Source organism: Polypterus senegalus, chromosome 15, assembly GCF_016835505.1.
Source record: "Polypterus senegalus isolate Bchr_013 chromosome 15, ASM1683550v1, whole genome shotgun sequence".
Classification (NCBI taxonomy): Eukaryota; Metazoa; Chordata; class Cladistia; order Polypteriformes; family Polypteridae; genus Polypterus; species Polypterus senegalus.
This window is the reverse complement of record NC_053168.1, coordinates 136,099,337-136,119,142: the sequence shown is the minus strand read 5'-3', so window position 1 is coordinate 136,119,142 and position 19,806 is coordinate 136,099,337. Positions and strand designations below refer to the sequence as shown.

The window sequence follows — 19,806 nt, the reverse complement described above, 5'->3', positions numbered from 1 at the left end:
TAAATATGTAAAAAGTGAAGGGTTCTAAATACTCTCTGAAGGCTTTGTAGGTAGATAGATAGATAGATAGACCAGCACACTGACAAATTTGTCTTCTTAGCCTTCTTAGATCAATGCAAAATCATGGAGAGCTACTGTATTTTGGGGCAACAGAGGGTACAGCAATGCTGGGAAATGTTTGTAATTTATTAATGCATATCATATCTAAAGGTGAGCAGTGGGGCAACATAAACCATCAATTAGCTATTTTTATCAGAATAATGAAGATATTAAGGGTTTAATGACTGGCAAGTTAACTAAACATTATACTGTTTGAATGAATGTTAACATTAAACGTGTGAATTGAATATTAAAGTGACACTGTAAACGGAAGTCTGAAATTAGAATAATGTGGAAGAAAACAGGCTATTTAGCCCAATAATCTTTGCCAGTCCTATCCACTTAATTCTTCCAAATTAACATCAAGTCGAGTTTTGAAGGTCTCTAAAGTCCTACTGTCTACCACGCTACTTGGGCACTTATTCCATGTGTCTATGGACATCTGTGTAAAGAAAAAGTCCCTAAACGTTTGTGTAAAATTTACCGCTAAGAAGTTTCCAAACATGTCCCTGTGTTCCTGATGAACTCATTTTAGAATCAGTCTCTATCAAAAGTACTAATTCCCTTCATCATTTTAAGCACTTCAATAATGACTCGTCTTAATCTTCTTTTGGCTCAGCTCTTTAAATATTTCCTTATTTTTTTGAGCACTGCTATGTGCTTTGTGTAGCCTGGAGACCACAACTGCACACAGTACTCCAGATGGGGCCTCACCAGCGTGTTATAAAGCATCAGCAGAACCTCCTTAGACTTGTACTCCACACATCAGGGTGCTATATAATCTAACATTCAGTTGGCCTTCTTAATGGCATCTGTATAATGTCTGGCAGTTGACAGTGACAAGTCCACTACGACTCCTAAATCCTTCTTATAAGGTGTACCTTTGATTTTCAGACCTCCCATTGTGTATTGAAATCTAACATTTTTACTTCCTACATGTTACTTTACATTTGCTGACATTACATTTCGTCTGCCACAAATCTGCCCAAGTCCCTCTATGATGATTCAACACATTCTTGATCATCTGCTAATCCATCTCACTTGGTATCATCTGCAAACTTAACCATCTAGTTACTTATATTGCAAGCCAAATAATTTATACAGGGTGACAGAGAAAAACGGGAACTTTTGAAATGCGTAGTGGCAGCCATGTACAGTTGGCAGCACTGCGGAACAGGGGACCTTGAGCTGTAAACAATCTCGCCATTCAGTAATTTAGTAATCAATTGCAAGGAAATCAATGGCAGCTTGTGCGAGAATTGTTCGGTAACCGTGTTATCTCAAGATTCGTTGACATTCTCTGGCCTTCAAGATCACCGGATTTGTCCATTTGTGATTTTTTCTTGTGGGGCTACCTTAAGAGTCGGGTCTACACTCGGCCAAGGACACTGAATGAACTGAAACAAAGAATTCAAGACGAAATTCGTGGTATCCCAGCTGAGACGTTGCAGCGATCAATGGGGAAACTCAACAGCAGACTGGAAGAATGCATACGTAAAGGAGGACACCATCTACAGGACGTCATTTTCAGACATTGATAATTTAGATTACTGTCTCTTAAAAGGCAAGTTGTTGTGGTTCAATTGCTGTCAATAAAATTTTTTTTGTTGGATTTCTTCTATTTTTTTTCAAACGTTCCCGTTTTTCTGTGTCACCCTGTACATATTAAACACAGCAGCAACCCTAGCACTGACCCCTGCTGGACACCACTCTTAACTTCAGCCAATTCTGAAAAAGGTTTCTTATACCATAACCCCCTGCTTCCTGTGTCTGAGCCAATTTTGCATCCATCTACAAATATCACCCTGAACCCCCACTTCTTTTAGTTTGATGCCTATCCTCTCATGTTGCTCCTTATCAAACGCTTCCTTAAAGTTAAGATAAATAATCTCATATGCTATACTTTGATTATATCCTATTGTTGCTTCCTCATAGAAATGTATTATTATAAATGGTGAATTTCTTTAAGGGCCCATTGTAGATGTAATGGCTTTCTTGCTGCAGTATTTGTACTCAACCCAATGCCATGCGTAAGGAATGATGGTTCAAAGTATGCTCAGAATGTGACAGGGAGCGGCATGGCTAGGTTAGCAATGTGACTCCATATTTGCATTACAAATATATCACTTTATGCTTTGTACAGTAATTTGTAAATAAGCAGTACCAAATTGTGTTTTATAATGCAACTAACAACATAAGAAAATGAAGGATTTTCTAAATTGACATTTTAACGTGCAAGTGCATTTTATTATAAAATGTAATTTGTAAAATGGGTCAGTGTAACAAAAGAATACTGAGTCAGATGATCTTAAATTCGCCTTTCTGAATACCCTCTGACAAAGCCAGTTCCACTTTAGAGTGTATTTTTTCCAGAGCCGCTAAATAATATAGTACAGTATTACATTGTGCTTTCCAACTCCACTCACTGGTACCAAATTTCATGCTCCTGAGGTTCTTCTTTCAAGTAAGTCAAGCTATTAATTTTGAACATTAAGCAAGAAACAAGATAGAAACAGAAAAAAAATTATGTAAAAAAAAAAAAAAAAAAATTATGAATAGTTTTAGAAGCTAAAAAAAAAATAAAAAATTGATATTTCATTCCGTTTTTATGCTGAACACATGATATTTAAAATCAAAACAACGTATTTCACCATGTTCTTGATTTGATGGCTTGCAATCCTGTCACCCCATGTCAATGTGTTTTCATTTGCACTACATTAACACATCAGGAGTAAAACAAACTACAGGATGTTTTATATTTACAGATGAAATCCTTTGTCGGACCGTTCATCTCACTTCCTTTTTTAGTTTTATTGATTTGAAGGTTTTTCGTTCTTGCATTTTCATGTGACATGTAAGCAAGCAATCCCTGCGGTCACAAAGGTAATCCTCTGAAACAAACAGGTGCTTCATGTGTAAAAATAGCAGTCAAGAAGAACAATATTGCATCTATAGGAACAGCACATCATAATCACTCATGTCCTATTACAAATTAAGCCTCGAGGTTTTGCATTTTTTCTTTAAATTTATATTCGTGGCATGCTTTTAAAGTGGTCAAAACTGCTGCCAAACAGCTTCAGAGCCCTTCTTCCTCTTCATCTTTTCCCACGTCAATGTGCCTGATCAACCTTCTCCCCACTTAGACCCCTTTCCTTCAGATCTTGTTTTACTTTGTCCACCCACCTCCATTTTGGCCTGCGTCACCTATCTCTTCCCCTGGACTTCCATTCCCATCACTCTGTTACCCACAGCTTCATGGTTTCTCCTCATCACATGTCCATAACACGTCAGTCTTCTTCCCTAAATTTTTGTTGTACCTCTGGCAGTCTCATTGTTTCATTTCTTATTCAGTTCATTTTTTTATAACTCCACACATCCATCTCAATTTTCTCCTTTCTGCCACATCCAACCTCTTCTCCTGCACTCCCTTTACTGCTCATGTCTCATTTCTATACATCATGATATTTAGAAATCCTTGTCTTTGCCCTTTGCCTTAATTCTTCAATCACACAATACTCCTGAAACTTTCTTCCAATAGTTTCCTCCTCACTGCACTCTGTTGGTGATCGTCTACATCAGGGGTCTTCAACTAAAATCTATCGAGGTCCAGTCAGAGAAAATTTCTTGAAGCAAAGGTCCGGTCCGTCTGAAGATCATGTTGTCTAACTATTTAGTATCATGTCTATTTAAGTAGCCTAGTAGTTGTATCAACATCTGCATGTAATTAATACTAGACTTTCAAATCAAATTAGTTTAGTACAATTCATAATCCTTTTGACAATATTTATTTTCAAACACAGAACTGAACATTTATGTATGACTGCAAATATGTACTTTTTTGTTCTGTCAGTGTATAATTTCTTCTTTAATTTAATAAACAAAAGTAGGGCTGCACTTCAAAATAAGACAAAAATAAATTATGAAAACTGTGCATGCTTAAATAAAGTGCTAAACTTCAGAAGAATACAAAAGGAATGGAGAAAAAGCTTAACATTTCCCCTTTTCTGTTTCACATTTTGACTCAAGTCTCAACCAATTTCACAGATAACAAATCTCAACACATCTTAACAATGTAACAGGTTTAAATGCCCATTTTCTTCCCTCTTATATTCATTGCCACACTTTTTGCTCAGTGAGAGAATTGAGCTCTAGCTTGTCCTGCCAGGGTTTTAAACCTGGGCTTGAATGGAGTCAGAGCCATTCTCATAGACATGTGGAGGTGTTCATTGTTGAGCCTGGAACGATATTTAGTTTTTAAATACCCTATTTTCGCTGTCCACTTTCCTTCTTTTAGAGAGCGCCATTTGCTCCGTATATTTCTGTCCCTTTCGCCGTGTCACTCGTCTCTTCTTTATCCAGCACAGTCTCACAGTATCTCTCAGTAGTCTTTATTTTTATCGCTACATTTCTTTCGAACGTTTCGGTTCCTGACCTTGCCTCTAACACACGTTTCACTATCTTTCTTCTTTTCAACCGTATCTCTGAAAAATCCCTCCTCTGTTTGCGTACATGAATTCGTAAAACAACGTTCACCGACTAGAATCCGCAGACTTGATTGGATGAGAGGTATCACGTGAAATGGCTTAGCGCGTATACTGTGTATTTCCTCACCATTACCGTAAAGATTACAAAAGCTGCGCGGGTAAAATAGAAGCCCCATCATGTTTAAATGATAACCTTTTGTTTTGGCTGTAAGTCAAGGTCCGTATGAGACAGCTTTGCGGTCCGGATGCGGACCGAGGTCCGCCTGTTAGTGACCTCTGGTCTACATCTAATTCCATCTTGGGCTACCCCTGATCCTAGATATTTAAACATATCCACTCACTTCAATAACTCTCTGCGGGCTAAACTTCAGAGTCTAGGGTCCAAAACCAGGCCCAGTCAGTACCTTTATATCGCTTGCAGGTTCTTCCTTCATCTGTGTGGATTTACGAAACAATAGTGTGTTAGATTAACCAACAACTGTAAACTGGCTTGGTATCACTGTGTGTGTGGATTTAAATCGCCCAAGGTGTTAGGACAGGCTTCAGTTCCCCACAACCCTCAATTAGATGAGCAGGTTAGGAACTGGATAGATAAACTGGATGATGTATACAGTAGCTTTCTCTTTCATACCATCACTTCTTCCCTCAGACAGTGTTTTATGTTGGTTAAGAAGAACCATCTCAATTTTATTCACTGAGACATCGCCTTAAAGTGATTATATCATACCTTGTCTTCTCAATTAAACACATTATTACCATCAAAGCACTGGCTTATAAGAACTGTGTTTATTTTCACAACTGCAATAAATACTGATGATCAAAAAACACTGCAAATGTGTACCCCTCCTGATATATCTGGATCTGTTAAACATGGTCTAAAGGTAATTAGAAACTCACTTGAAAAGCTGGATTCCATTTGCGGTACTACCTGTGTTAACACAGGTATAGACTATTGACAATGTTTGTTTGAAAGAGCTTTTTCTGTGCTGTAATTGAAATTCTAAGCATTAACAAATGAATGAATGACTGTAAATGTCGCCCCTTCCCCTGACTCAAGAAAAGCAAAAACTACAGAGGGCTGAACAAGGATTAACTTTCTCCACAAAATGTCACACTTTGAGCCTCCACAAGTTTAATTTCCCTCTTGGTTAATTAACATCTGTAAATGACCTTTAGCACTGACAGTTTAACTTTATCTAGAAAGCCAAGTTTTAAAAAAAAAAAAATGTATCTATGTCAAATAAATTCCACGCTAGTTAAAACAGCCGGGAAAAGGTGCCAGTCACAGAGTGGACTTCTTAGCTGTTAAAGCATTAGGAGAAGATACACATCCGAATGAAAGTAGCACTAAGATAATGACATAAAAGTGAATGGAGCACCAAAACACACTACACAGAAGCACGCATTTGAAACAGAATAAATATTTGGAGTAAACAGAAAGATCGCGAAGAGCAGAATCCTTAGCGTTATAGTTTTTCTTGAAAAAACGTAAAAAGCGTATTTTTTTGGCTTGGAAAATGAAATCCATCCATCCGTCCATTATCCAATCTGCTTATGTCCTAACTACAGGGTCACGGGGGTCTGCTTGGCTTTCTAGATAAAGTTAAACTGTCAGTGCTAAAGGTCATTTACAGATGTTATTATTAAATCTCTTCTTTCAACTGTAAAATGTGAAAAACATTAAAAGTACAAAATCAGAAGTGTAGAAAGTATAATAATCATACAAATAATAGCAAAAATGAATATTAATAATAATGCTAACACAGTATATACTGTCATTTGTGCGGTATATCTCAAAGCATGGTGAAATACACAATCCAACGTCACATCTGGGATAATAGCAGCCTAAATCCTTGTGGATTTTCTTTCTGGACAGTTTAGCTTTTGAACAGCACACTGCACATGTGCGATTAACACAAGCAACACTTTCGGATTCATCAGAATTATTTTCAATTTCACTACCTAAAGTCAAATTCACTTCGTCATCACTGCTTGTTTCACTGTCAACAGCATGCAACACCTGGGCTGCTGAAAAAGGTTTCTTACAAGACACCATCAGGAGAAGACGTGTCTGCACCACTGCCCAGGAAACACACGGGCCTCTCACTTTGGCCATACACGTCTATATCGTTTTCTGAGCAACGCTCGGCACTAATGCTGTTAGCACTTTTACAGCCCAAGTAATCCTCGGGTCTAACACTTACGCACAACGCGTTTATACAGTTGCCCGAGAGACACTCGGGAGTAACATTTTTAGCACTGTTTGCAGCCCAAGTAATGCACAGGTCTAACGCTAAGGAGGTTAAACACAATGCTGCTTTCTCAGAAAATTGCATAATCCATCTGCATTATATTCATTTATTTTCCATATCTGCTAATTCTAAATGGGTTTTTGATACAAGATCTTGGAAATCTTGAGCTACAAAAGAGTTAGATAAATCTGACTTTACAATAAATTAATATATATTACAAATACTGATTAAGACAATATTTAGAAGAGTACCTCCAGCCTAAAGGCAATTCTAGTAATCATAATACATGCTGCTGACAACAGAGTTGAAGAAGAAATATTTCTACGTTTTATGTCATCTTACAACACATAAATGAATAACCTTAGAAGACTTGGAATCTCCAGCTTTGGTTTTGCTCATTTTTCTTCTTTCATTTTAACTAATAATGGCACTGGAGAGTGGAAAAACATAGCATGTTGTTCAGCACATGCAAGTAAGAATTTTTCTGAACTCTGTAAATGTGACAATAACGACTGTATAAATTATACTAGCTGTATTACCCATCTATGATGGGTTGAAATCAAAGTAATCGATGTAGACCTCAGCATTAGCGCTTATGGTACACCATCTATTGGTATGTACTTTATAATGCTTGTAGTATAAAATGCATTACTACAAATGTTGGTATGACAAAAATAATGCATATGTTTCTGTTATATGCCATTTGATATGGGATTCGTAAAAGCCCTGTTACTGTTTGTGATGTGCCATCTATTGGAATGACACATGCAATGTATTATATTACCACAAATGTTTGAGATACACCATCTTTTTGAATAACAGGGACACAGCAACAGGATGAACACACAGACAGACACTCAGACACACATCCTTTTATTAAGGTGGATGATTTCTATCACAGAAGATGAGCTTTTAGAAAGTAATGACAGTGGTTTACATTTGGCAAAATTCTGCAAAACATCATTGTTCAACTAGATTTAACCAAGAATTTAAGTGGCAAATGCCACTATGCCATTAAAGGAATACTCCAACCAAAAATGATTTGTTGAAATACCCAAATAGTTTGCAGTGAAGGCCAAAAAAAATTTTTATCTCGTATTTTCATGCGGAACAGGGATAACAAAAGTTTAAGGTATAATGCAAGTCAATGGTGACCAATGCTGCACAACAGCAAAAAATGATAAAAACGTCCAGTGTCATATCGCACAATTCACATGTCTGTTATCAATTCTTATGCTCAAAACGTGAAAAACGCATGCATTTTTTCTAAAATGTCTTTCTATTATAAAATAAAATCCTGGAGAGAAACACTAGGGCGACGAGATCACGGAAGACACTTAAAAGACCCGTGAGACTAAAGAGACTGGCCACGGAGCATCTCGTGGGGACCATAAACATGACACTTTGTGCCAAGTGATTGACCCAGGACCGTCTCGCGATGACGTAGAACACGACATTCTTGCAAAACACACCCTACTTACAACCAATATCAAATAAGAAAACGGGCAGCAACACACTCAGTCGTATTTTTGGCTTTGAGCACACACAGATCCAGGGCTCTCAGCGCATATAAGGACAATATGTTATAAATGAAATGTCGACGACTAAGCGAAGAAGAAAGCAGTGATGAGAAAAGAGATTCAAAAGCGTTGGGAGACACAAAAAAGAAAAAGAATAAACTGGGTGCAAATTCAGAAAATAAGGAAAGTAATTATCAGCCCGGAACAAGCTGAATTGGAAAAAAAAAGCACATCCAATCTGGACGTTGGTGCTATACACATGCAGAGCAGGTTAGAGATTATGAAAGCAGTGGAATTCGAAAAGCTCAAAAAAAAAATGTTGGCACAATACACATATAGAGAAAGTTAAAAAATAAGAAAGTAAAAAAAGTAAAAATTGTAGTAGTGCAAACAAATGGAAATTATTACTCGAAAAAGGGAAAATAATCACCACGGACCAGGTGTCATTGAAAAAAAAAAGTAGGATAAAGCGAGGTCAGAAATAAAAGACAGAGTAGAAAACAAAGCAAAACGTCATAAAGAGGTTAAAAAACAAGGGAGCCAAAGACATGCAGAGCAGGTTAGAGAAAATGAAAACTGGAATTCAAAAGTCTCAAAAAAAACTTAGGTGCAAAACACATGCAGAGGAAGATACAGAATATGAAAGCAGAAAAAAACGACAGTGTCAAAAAAATAAAGAAAAGATCGCATTAGCGCAAAGAAAGAGAAATTATTACTCGGAGAAATAACGAAAAGGCGAATAGAGATCGAATATATAGACATGGTGATATGTCAGAAGTATAGAAATATTGTAAGGCTTTGAACTTTAAGTCAGAGAATTTCAAAAACGGAGTTTACCTCACATGCACTGATTGGTTACTTTGCAAAACAAATTATTAACTGCTGATGATGTAGATCGCTTTGTCTATGCTGAAATTCCAAACAGAGAAACCTATCCTGAATTATGGCACAAAGTCATTAAACACGTCTCACTGACCTCATTAAAAAGATTCAGCACATTAGAACTCGAAAGATTACAAATATTATTTTTACAGATGTTCTGAAATAAAAGTGAAACTAATGAAAGAGCAACAATTCAAAGAAAAACAATCTTAAAAGTATGTATCCGGAAAAACAAAAATGGGGGTTGGCGAGCAAAGCGAGCAGGGGGCAAAGCCCCCTAGTCTTTAAAAACATACTTCCAGATAATTTAGCTCACATCATAAAACAGTAAAACAGGAAACTCAAGTCCACTGGGACTGCCTTTTAGAACAGAAAAGCCGTCTCTCCACTCGTTCATTGGCCAAAGTTTAATCTCACGTGCTACCAGTAACTCTATGTGAGGTGTGGAGCAAGAATAAGTCTGCACTTGGCATAACTGCATTACAGTTGTTTACTTCCACTCTGGGTAAAAATGTAACTCTCCTAACGTAAAGAAAAGACAATTATGATTCTGATATACATACACCTCAACTTCTCCTTTGCCAGGGAGGAATCCGAAAGCACCTTTTTATTAGAAGCACAAATCAATATGCCCAAGGGCTTACAATAACTGCTGCAGGCAATTTGTATTATCACTTCTTTCAAGGAGTTTCTACTTTCTGCATAACATATATTGATGAGTGACAGGAAAATGGTATCCTGTCACAATTGATTTCTGCAGTTTAGTACTTTTTGCCTCCCTGAAATGAGCAAATGAAAAAACAGAAATACTCCTGCTAGACAAATTTCATAAGACAATTTAAATACTTTTGCAAAAAACTACATAAAAATGGACAACAAAAACTAAAATGAAAAGTTTAAAATTTTAGTTTTTGTATTTGGTATGCTTTAACTTCTATGATAATTTGAACTGCTAATCACAGCAACTAAAAGTTCTGACATGTTTATCTGTAATTTATTATAATCAATATTTTTTTGTCATCTTTGTCTCTAATTGTAACTTTCATAGTGCAAGTAACAGACGTTACAAAGCATATGGCTGCTGATTGACAGACAGAAACAAACAGCTTTACTTATCCCAAGGGGGAAACAGTTTTTTTAAGAAGCTCAATAAATTAATATAAATATTTTAACAAATAACAATAAACTCCCTCAAATATACACTAAAATGAAAGAAAACGTTTGACTAGGCTAAAGATAATAACAGCAGTCACACGGAGACATTAATAAGGCGTACTGCCGTAAGTATGAAGAAGCCCCAGTAGTTTCTTGACACAATTCTATATTCCTATATATATATATATACAGTGGTGTGAAAAACTATTTGCCCCCTTCCTGATTTCTTATTCTTTTGCATGTTAGTCACACAAAATGTTTCTGATCATCAAACACATTTAACCATTAGTCAAATATAACACAAGTAAACACAAAATGCAGTTTTTAAATGATGGTTTTTATTATGTAGGGAGAAAAAAAAAATCCAAACCTACATGGCCCTGTGTGAAAAAGTAATTGCCCCCTGAACCTAATAACTGGTTGGGCCACCCTTAGCAGCAATAACTGCAATCAAGCGTTTGCGATAACTTGCAATGAGTCTTTTACAGCACTCTGGAGGAATTTTGGCCCACTCATCTTTGCAGAATTGTTGTAATTCAGCTTTATTTGAGGGTTTTCTAGCATGAACCGCCTTTTTAAGGTCATGCCATAGCATCTCAATTGGATTCAGGTCAGGACTTTGACTAGGCCACTCCAAAGTCTTCATTTTGTTTTTCTTCAGCCATTCAGAGGTGGATTTGCTGGTGTGTTTTGGGTCATTGTCCTGTTGCAGCACCCAAGATCGCTTCAGCTTGAGTTGACGAACAGATGGCCGGACATTCTCCTTCAGGATTTTTTGGTAGACAGTAGAATTCATGGTTCCATCTATCACAGCAAGCCTTCCAGGTCCTGAAGCAGCAAAACAACCCCAGACCATCACACTACCACCACCATATTTTACTGTTGGTATGATGTTCTTTTCTGAAATGCTGTGTTCCTTTTACGCCAGATGTAACGGACATTTGCCTTCCAAAAGTTCAACTTTTGTCTCATCAGTCCACAAGGTATTTTCCCAAAAGTCTTGGCAATCATTGAGATGTTTCTTAGCAAAATTGAGACGAGCCCTAATGTTCTTTTGCTTAACAGTGGTTTGCGTCTTGGAAATCTGCCATGCAGGCCGTTTTTGCCCAGTCTCTTTCTTATGGTGGAGTCGTGAACACTGACCTTAATTGAGGCAAGTGAGGCCTGCAGTTCTTTAGACGTTGTCCTGGGGTCTTTGTGACCTCTCGGATGAGTCGTCTCTGCGCTCTTGGGGTAATTTTGGTCGGCCGCCACTCCTGGGAAGGTTCACCACTGTTCCATGTTTTTGCCATTTGTGGATAATGGCTCTCACTGTGGTTCGCTGGAGTCCCAAAGCTTTAGAAATGGCTTTATAACCTTTACCAGACTGATAGATCTCAATTACTTCTGTTCTCATTTGTTCCTGAATTTCTTTGGATCTTGGCATGATGTCTAGCTTTTGAGGTGCTTTTGGTCTACTTCTCTGTGTCAGGCAGCTCCTATTTAAGTGATTTCTTGATTGAAACAGGTGTGATACACCACAGTTAGGTTATTTTTTAACAAGGGGGCCATTACTTTTTCACACAGGGCCATGTAGGTTTGGATTTTTTTTTCTCCCTAAATAATAAAAAACATTATTTAAAACAGCATTTTGTGTTTACTTGTGTTATATTTGACTAATGGTTAAATGTGTTTGATGATCAGAAACATTTTGTGTGACAAACATGCAAAAGAATAAGAAATCAGGAAGGGGGCAAATAGTTTTTCACATCACTGTATATACTGTGTATATATATATACTGTGTATATATATATATATATATATATATATATATATATATATATATATATATATATATATATATATATATTTAATGCTCTATTCCCACAGTCACTGCTTCCTTAAAGTACATAGGAGAGACATAAAAATGGCACTGAAAAGTGTGGCATAAACCACACTACATTTTCAGTCTCGGGCAGAAGAGCCAACACACTCACCCCTGGTATTCGGATTCTTGTTTGGTTTACTAAACCCTTTCAAATACCTAAATATAGCAGCACATATCTTGGCAGGTGGCAGCACTTTACACTCACCTGTATAGTACACCGTATAAAGAATATGAAACTTAATCATTCCAAAAAAAAAAAACTCTTCATAAGGAAATAAAACAAGCTATTTATAGCAAATGATGCCTACCTGCTTGTACAATATCTTTACAGTAACTAATTTTAAGACACACCACTATTTTACCATATTCACCAAATGATAAACAATGATAAAAAATGTTTTGTCTTTTATAAAAAATACTCTGTGTAGCAAGGAGTTTTATTTCATCAAACATCAACATCACCAAAGCAAACACAAACAGCCTTAAGTTGATACCAGCACTGAAAAAAGACATCAATGACTACTCAAACTTAAGACAGCAGATTAATGTGTTGCTCTTACAGTTTGACATTTGACCTCTTCTTAAAAGCTGAAAATGTGACCAATGTCTTAATGAGTACATATCATTCCAATCTAATTGCTTGGAACAGCAGAACATGTCAATCACACAATTAAATAAAGCCAAAACAGGGGTTTTCTTAAGAGAACACCATCTATAGTACCTTATTCTTTGGATTAGATGTATTCAAGACACTTCTTGTTTCTTTTCCTGTGTATATAACAACTCCTATTACAGTACCTGTAAGACAGAAACAACACATTTATCAGGAGTACTATGACAGAATAAACCATAAAGATACTGCAGTCAAAGAACAAACTGATACTGTGAAGCTGAAATTATAAATATGAAAGTGGATGGGAACATTAAATCGGATTTACAAAAATGATAATTTTAGTTATTATTATCTTAAAACCAAGCACATAGGATAACATTTGATTGCATAGCGTAATACTGCATACTAAATCACACTTAATTGTACAATTCTGGATGTGGACGAAGCTTTGCAAAGTAATAACAAATGACAGGGTGAATGAAAAAAAGCAAAAGGAACAAATACTGTTATACTCTTCCTTTACTAGTAATCACAGTACTACATATTAGATCAGGAAAACAACTTCCCACCTGCAAACCTAGGTAGACTTATATATATATATATATATATATATATATATATATATATATATATATATATATATACACCCCAGTATTAGTGCACTGCAGGGTCACAGGGGCGGGTTGGAAAATGGAAGGATGGATGGTGCACTGCACGATAACACGCAGTGAATACACTTGACTTGAGCATTCCTAGTCTTCATCCTCTTCCTCTGTACATTTACCATTCGTTTGCTCAGAGGTTGATGCACTTGCTGTTCCTGAGCAGCTCTTCTTTGCTCTACCCTCGCGACCCCCCATCTTCTCTTCTTTCGTCGCCATCTTTTTGTGTTAAAACTGATTAAGTCAGTGTTTGTGTTGCAATTACTTAGTATGTTTTCCTTAATTTTTCACTTAAGTGCCCTCCAATCTGCCTCAAGAATGATTTAAGATATGAAGAGATAGGGGAGTGACGGCGAAGGTGGTAGGGATGAGAACGGCGCCCGTACACATATACCGCACGGCCGCCCTACTGGCTGCTGCCAAGAGTTGAATCTACAATAAAATATAATATAAAGAGGAATAACCTTGAGAGGTCAATCATCACCCTGAAAGCAGACAATAGAGGTCACGTAGTATATCTGTACCAAATTTCAGGCCAATGGGTCAAACAGTTTGTGAGCTACAGGTGATTTAAAATATATATACAGTATATACACAGTGGGTATATATGTGTATATACACAGTGGGTATAGCCAATCCCAGCCAACACAGGGCTCAAGGAAGGTAACAAACCCCGGGCAGGGCACCAGCCAACTGCAATGTGTGTGTATGTATATATATATATATATATATATATATATGTATATATATATATAAATAAACTCCATGCGGGCTGTCATGTGTCTTGCCTCTCCTCAGTGTGTGGAGACAACCAGGCACTGCTCATCACTTGTCCAATACAGTCCCCACAGTGAAGCATGGAGAGAGAGAGACGGACGCGTGCACGAGCGAGAGAAGAACCATCAGCTAAAAAATTGATTTTTATGTTGATAATTTTGGGTGTGCGGATTAACTGGATTTCCATTATTTTCAATGGGGAAGTTTGTTCTAGATAGGAGAAATTCTTTATACAAGCTTAGTGCTGGAAGAAATTAAACTCGTATCTCGAGGTTCCACTGTGTGTGTGTGTGTGTGTGTGTATATATATACACACACACACATTGCGGTTGGCTGGCACCCTGCCCGGGGCTGGGATTGGCTCAAGCAGACCCCTGTGACCATGTAGTTAGGATACAGCAGGTTGGATAATGGATGGATGGATGGATGGATGGATGGATGGATGGATGGATGGATGGATGGATGGATGGATAGATAGATAGATAGATAGATAGATAGATAGATAGTGGTACCTCGGTATACGTCCTTAATCCGTTCCAGATCCTTGGACTTATACCACACAGGATGTATTACCAAACAAATTTTTCCCATAAGAAATAAAGGGAAAATGATTAATCTGTTCCCATGAAAAAACATCCTATTGTTATTGGCATATTATACATTAATGGGATTGTATAAAACCATTTAAACATTGCTCAATACTAAAATACATAAATACAAAAGCAATTAGATGAAATAAATGAAAATTTAACTCACTTTACGATTGTGAAAAACAAAGACGTTATTAAAAAGTAGATACCGTCGTTCTCAGCATACGGTATGCAGCAGCCAACTTCTGGATACGCATGCCACCTTCATACTTTACAATAATCAATTCAAATTTACGCGAAAAAACACAAAATACCATGAAAATTTACAGAGAGTTATAGCGCGGGTTGTTCACTGAATGCTACCAACTGGCGTACTGACGCTCGTGGGCAGTCGTGGCTTTGTCTCGAGAGAAGTAAACAAGGGTAGCGCGCAGTGTTCTAGCACGCGGGTCGTATTCCAAACAAAGGTCGTATATATATATATACATACACACACACATACTGTATATATAATAATTATACAGTATATAGAATTATACATATTTCACATAGATGCCATAATGGATGGACTGGAGTAGACTGATCCTCTGGGACAGTTTATCCCCCAAGATGAAAGGTGGCAGTGTTACTTTGATATGGCCTGAGTTTGGACTCCCGCAGGGTTCCATGGGACCTGTAGCTTGGAAGGACTACCCTGTTGGGGTCTCTGGGTTCTGCCAGGAAAAGATCTCTCTAGTTCCGGGTCAAACATAAAAGGAGTCTTGCATAAAGGAGTCTGAGTCAGAAGGAAGAGGACGACACTCTGTGTGAAGGTGTAAGGAGACAGAAAGGCATTTGAGTTACTGGATTATAAAGTGTGGACTGACTTAAAAGCTTGTCAAGGTATACAGATGTATGATGCTCTCTGAGATGAAATTAAACAAGCTACATGTTTTTTGTGTGCCAGATGGCATAGGGACAGAGTGGGTTCCTTTTTATTAGACATTTTTTCAAAGAGTTCCCTCAGTTCAGTTGCTGCATTTTTTGCCACACTTTAATAGTTCAGTGCAGTTGTTGCACTCCTGACACTTTTGTAAAGAGCTTAGCTTCAAAAATTAACACTTGCAAGGAACTCTGCAAATGAAACATACACTTAAATGGATTTTACTCTTAGTTTTCGTTTCATTGTTCAATTAATAATGTATAATTTACAGCTATAAAAAATAAGCCTTCTGGGAATTGTCATCTGGGACAGAATGACGAGTGTATCAACCCACTCAGGTTATATAATTCTTTGCACTGGTCATATTTGATGCTAATATTTAAGTAAAATGAATTATTAAATTAATGTCCCTGTCTGGCAGTTACCAACAAGCCAAGAAGCTAGACTTTTCATTCCTTATCTAACTGTGGTCTTCTAAGGGTATGAGATGATATTCTTGTGAAGGTCTGTATTAGTGGTAAACTTGAAGTAAAGACAGCCCCAGTACACAGAGATCCCTATTGCTGAATACAAGGAGTATAATATAGAGAGTGAGACAAGAAAGGTAACAGAGGTAGCAGTTGCATAAACTGCTGATGAGATTTCTATCCCCCGATTAAGAAAGGAGGAAAAAAAAAAAAATACAAAGATGCTCTTCTGCACCTTTCATGTTAGGTGCATGTCATATGGGATCTGATAACATGATTAAACACTACAGTGTCTGTGAATGACCTTTTTAACTAGGATAATATTCCTTGACAATAAGTTAGCAATGTCCAAAAACAGGTCCAGGAACAAGACACTAGAATAAGCTTAACACAGTGGCCTGCTTTATTAGTATGTCTCAGTCCGAACTGGCACCTGCGGGATGAGACAGAACAAGCTTTAAGAGAGTTAAGATTCACCACCAACTAATTTGCAAACATTATGGAACATATTTGAGTTAAAAAAATGTAGCAGCACTTCTGCAACACACTTTTTGACAACATGTGCAGTACACAAGCCTAAAACATTCAGGTTGCTCTGAGGGTAAATGAGAGACCAACTTACTATTCGGAAGGTGAACCTAATAAAGAGGCCATTCATTATATTTTATAATTAAAACCACAAGATTAATGAGAATATGTGTAAACTCCAAATGATAACTATTTTACAGTAGCGGTGTAATGCCGATTTCAATACAATTCAATTTTAGACACCAGTTACTGGCAATTTTATATCTCTACCTCTAGGGAAGTAAAAAAACAAACAATCTGAGGTCAGATTCATACTTTCATTGGCTTTCATAATCATGCCTATTATTTTTGTAACCAAAAAAATAAGTTGCCACCTAAAGTTTCAATAGGTCAGCATATGGGAACACTAAAGATTCCACAAACAAGAAAGGGTTGACACACTTTTGCAGGGAAAAACATCAAAACATTAGACTTATTAATATTCATAAATGTAATTAAACAATGCTTAATATTAACTTTAATAGCATGGTTTCATGATTTTCCTTCAAACATTAATCAAAGACAATCCCATCAATTTGATAAAAGAGAAAATATCATGACAGTCTCAGTACCTTGCAGTATTCACTATTTAACCTCCTCATAGAACAATATAAAATCTGATCAATATCCCCATCTTAATTTACCAATTCATTATCATGGCCTCGTTCTAAAGATGAATGTGCTATTAATATTAAATGAACATGATGGGAGAGCAAGGCCACTTATAAACTTAAATACATCCTAAACACTTCCAGAGTCATCAGGACTAGAGAAAAAAAATTAGGAGCAATGAATCATGTCTGGCAAGCTGTCTTGGAGGCGGCGAGAAAAAATTAGTGAGAAACTTATTATCAGTGCTAAATTACAGTAGATACAGATCGGCATTACAATGAACACTGTTAATAGCAGAGATGTCAAGCTCGAACATGATCCATAACCTTCAGATGCCCTTTCACTATGTGTTAGGCAAGGGAAGGTAAAAGAACAGGGTGCATTATTGAAAATGGACAGCATCTTAATATGCTTGGGGTTACGACATATTTAAAATACACTTCTTAATGTAAGAATTGTACTTAATATCATTCACTAATAATCTAGTATGGTTAGACTTCAAAACCTGGATATCTCCTTCCAGACGTATATTCCTGAACGAGTTCTTTTTTTAATTTATCATATAGATGTGAGATAACACTAGATGGCATAAGCATAGATTGGCTCATGCCATTTCTTCAAAGCCGTAAGGAGCCAAGTTAAACTTTTGGCTTGGGCCACTGCATGTGTACTGAGCTCCTTGTAACCCTGTAAAACAGGAAGAGCTTCAGAAAATGGATGGATGGATGGAGTTGAAACTGTAAAAACACCAACTGGCTTTCTGGCTAGGCCACTAATCGGCTCTGACGTGCAGTAGTCTCCAAAAAATAATGTGCCGAAATAAAAAGAAGAAAGAGTCAACTCATCGAAGCACAATGCTTAGGAAGTTTGCTAGATTTGTAAACATTATTGGAAGTTACCAAAATGAATGATTGCAGATATTACAATTAGCTCTCATAATTAATCACTAATTTGAACAAAAGGCAGCATATTTTATTAGTATATTATTTCTAACATTTCCCTTCTTGGTCATCATACCATCCACATCCTAATGCATTAAGTGTTATACAAGATATATTATATTATATTATATTATATTATATTATATTATATTATATTAAACAAACACATACACTTGTATATATTTTTATTACATGTTTATAGATAATCTTACAATCCATGCAGCACTTGTAGCCACAATACAGTGCAGTGTGCGCATCGCAAGAATAAAATGGATTAAATTGTCACAATCGTGTCAATTGCAGTGATCACATACCTGTAGTGAAAGCTTTGGAAGAGCATATTTTTTATTATTAAAGCCACATTCAGTTGGTGGTCTTAAGGCTGTCTTGGGAGACTACATGCTGCCCAATGTACTCGTCCCTTAAAGGAACACATAATTGTTTTAGCGAAGTGCTGTGACTCACTTTAAGTTAAATACCACCCTGTGCCTGAAAAAAGATTTATTGTTCTTTTCTCAGCTCATTTCTACTGGTACTGTTGTATGGGCTCAGTAAATTACTGTAATTTATAAAACAAAATTAAAATATATGATAAAATTAACAGAATTTACAGAATACTGCCAAATTAGCATATTTTGCTGGGTTTTACTATGTCCAACTGGCTCAAATGTTGAAATTTGTTGTGGTTGCTCCTTGTGCAAAGCTCTTAAACTAAAATCCGCACAGCAACCATTGTTTTCACCAAACATTTTTTCTCAGGCACCTTTACTACAATATAATGTTAAAGTTTTATTTATCCAGTGTACTTTCATTATACTTTTACAGTAAAATGAGATGTATCTTTTGCTAGCTGGTACAGAAACCTTGAAAAATGTAACAATGCAGCACATGATACAATGACATCCTCCAGCTCACACATATTCAGTTAACACAGCAATTGAAGTGAAAAACTGCAATAAAAAAAAAAACAAATATGCAACAATATGAAATTAAAAAACAGAGATATTAACTGTATAGCATGTACTGTACCAGACTGAGTAAGTAACAACCACACAAAAAATCTTAAGAGAGTGACAGGATCGAGATTCAAAAGTGAAGTGTTAGTGAAGGTGTATACATATTGGAGTTTTCATCACAAGAGACTTCTTGTGAATTATCCATTTATTGGACCAAAAGCAAAACCTATCTGCCAGTTTGTTGGTATGGCATCAAATACTACAGTACAGAGTGGGACAGATAGGGTGAGGCGTGTGGAGTCTCAGACAATTGAAAAGTGTACACACATACTGTATACATACATGCACACACATAAATATATATATATATATATATATATATATATATATATATATATATATATATATATATATATATATATATATATATATATATATA

At 36.5% G+C, this 19,806-nt stretch overlaps 1 protein-coding gene across 2 annotated transcripts in view; it reads right to left on the bottom strand.

The window, feature by feature from the left end:
- atp9b (ATPase phospholipid transporting 9B) overlaps positions 1–19,806 on the bottom strand; it is a 329,584-nt gene that overhangs the window by 145,335 nt on the left and 164,443 nt on the right. For both annotated transcript variants that reach the window (XM_039737704.1, XM_039737705.1), the window contains exon 11: positions 12,982–13,058. In XM_039737704.1, coding sequence (XP_039593638.1) covers positions 12,982–13,058 — 77 coding nt within the window. The remainder of the gene's footprint in view (positions 1–12,981; positions 13,059–19,806) is intronic.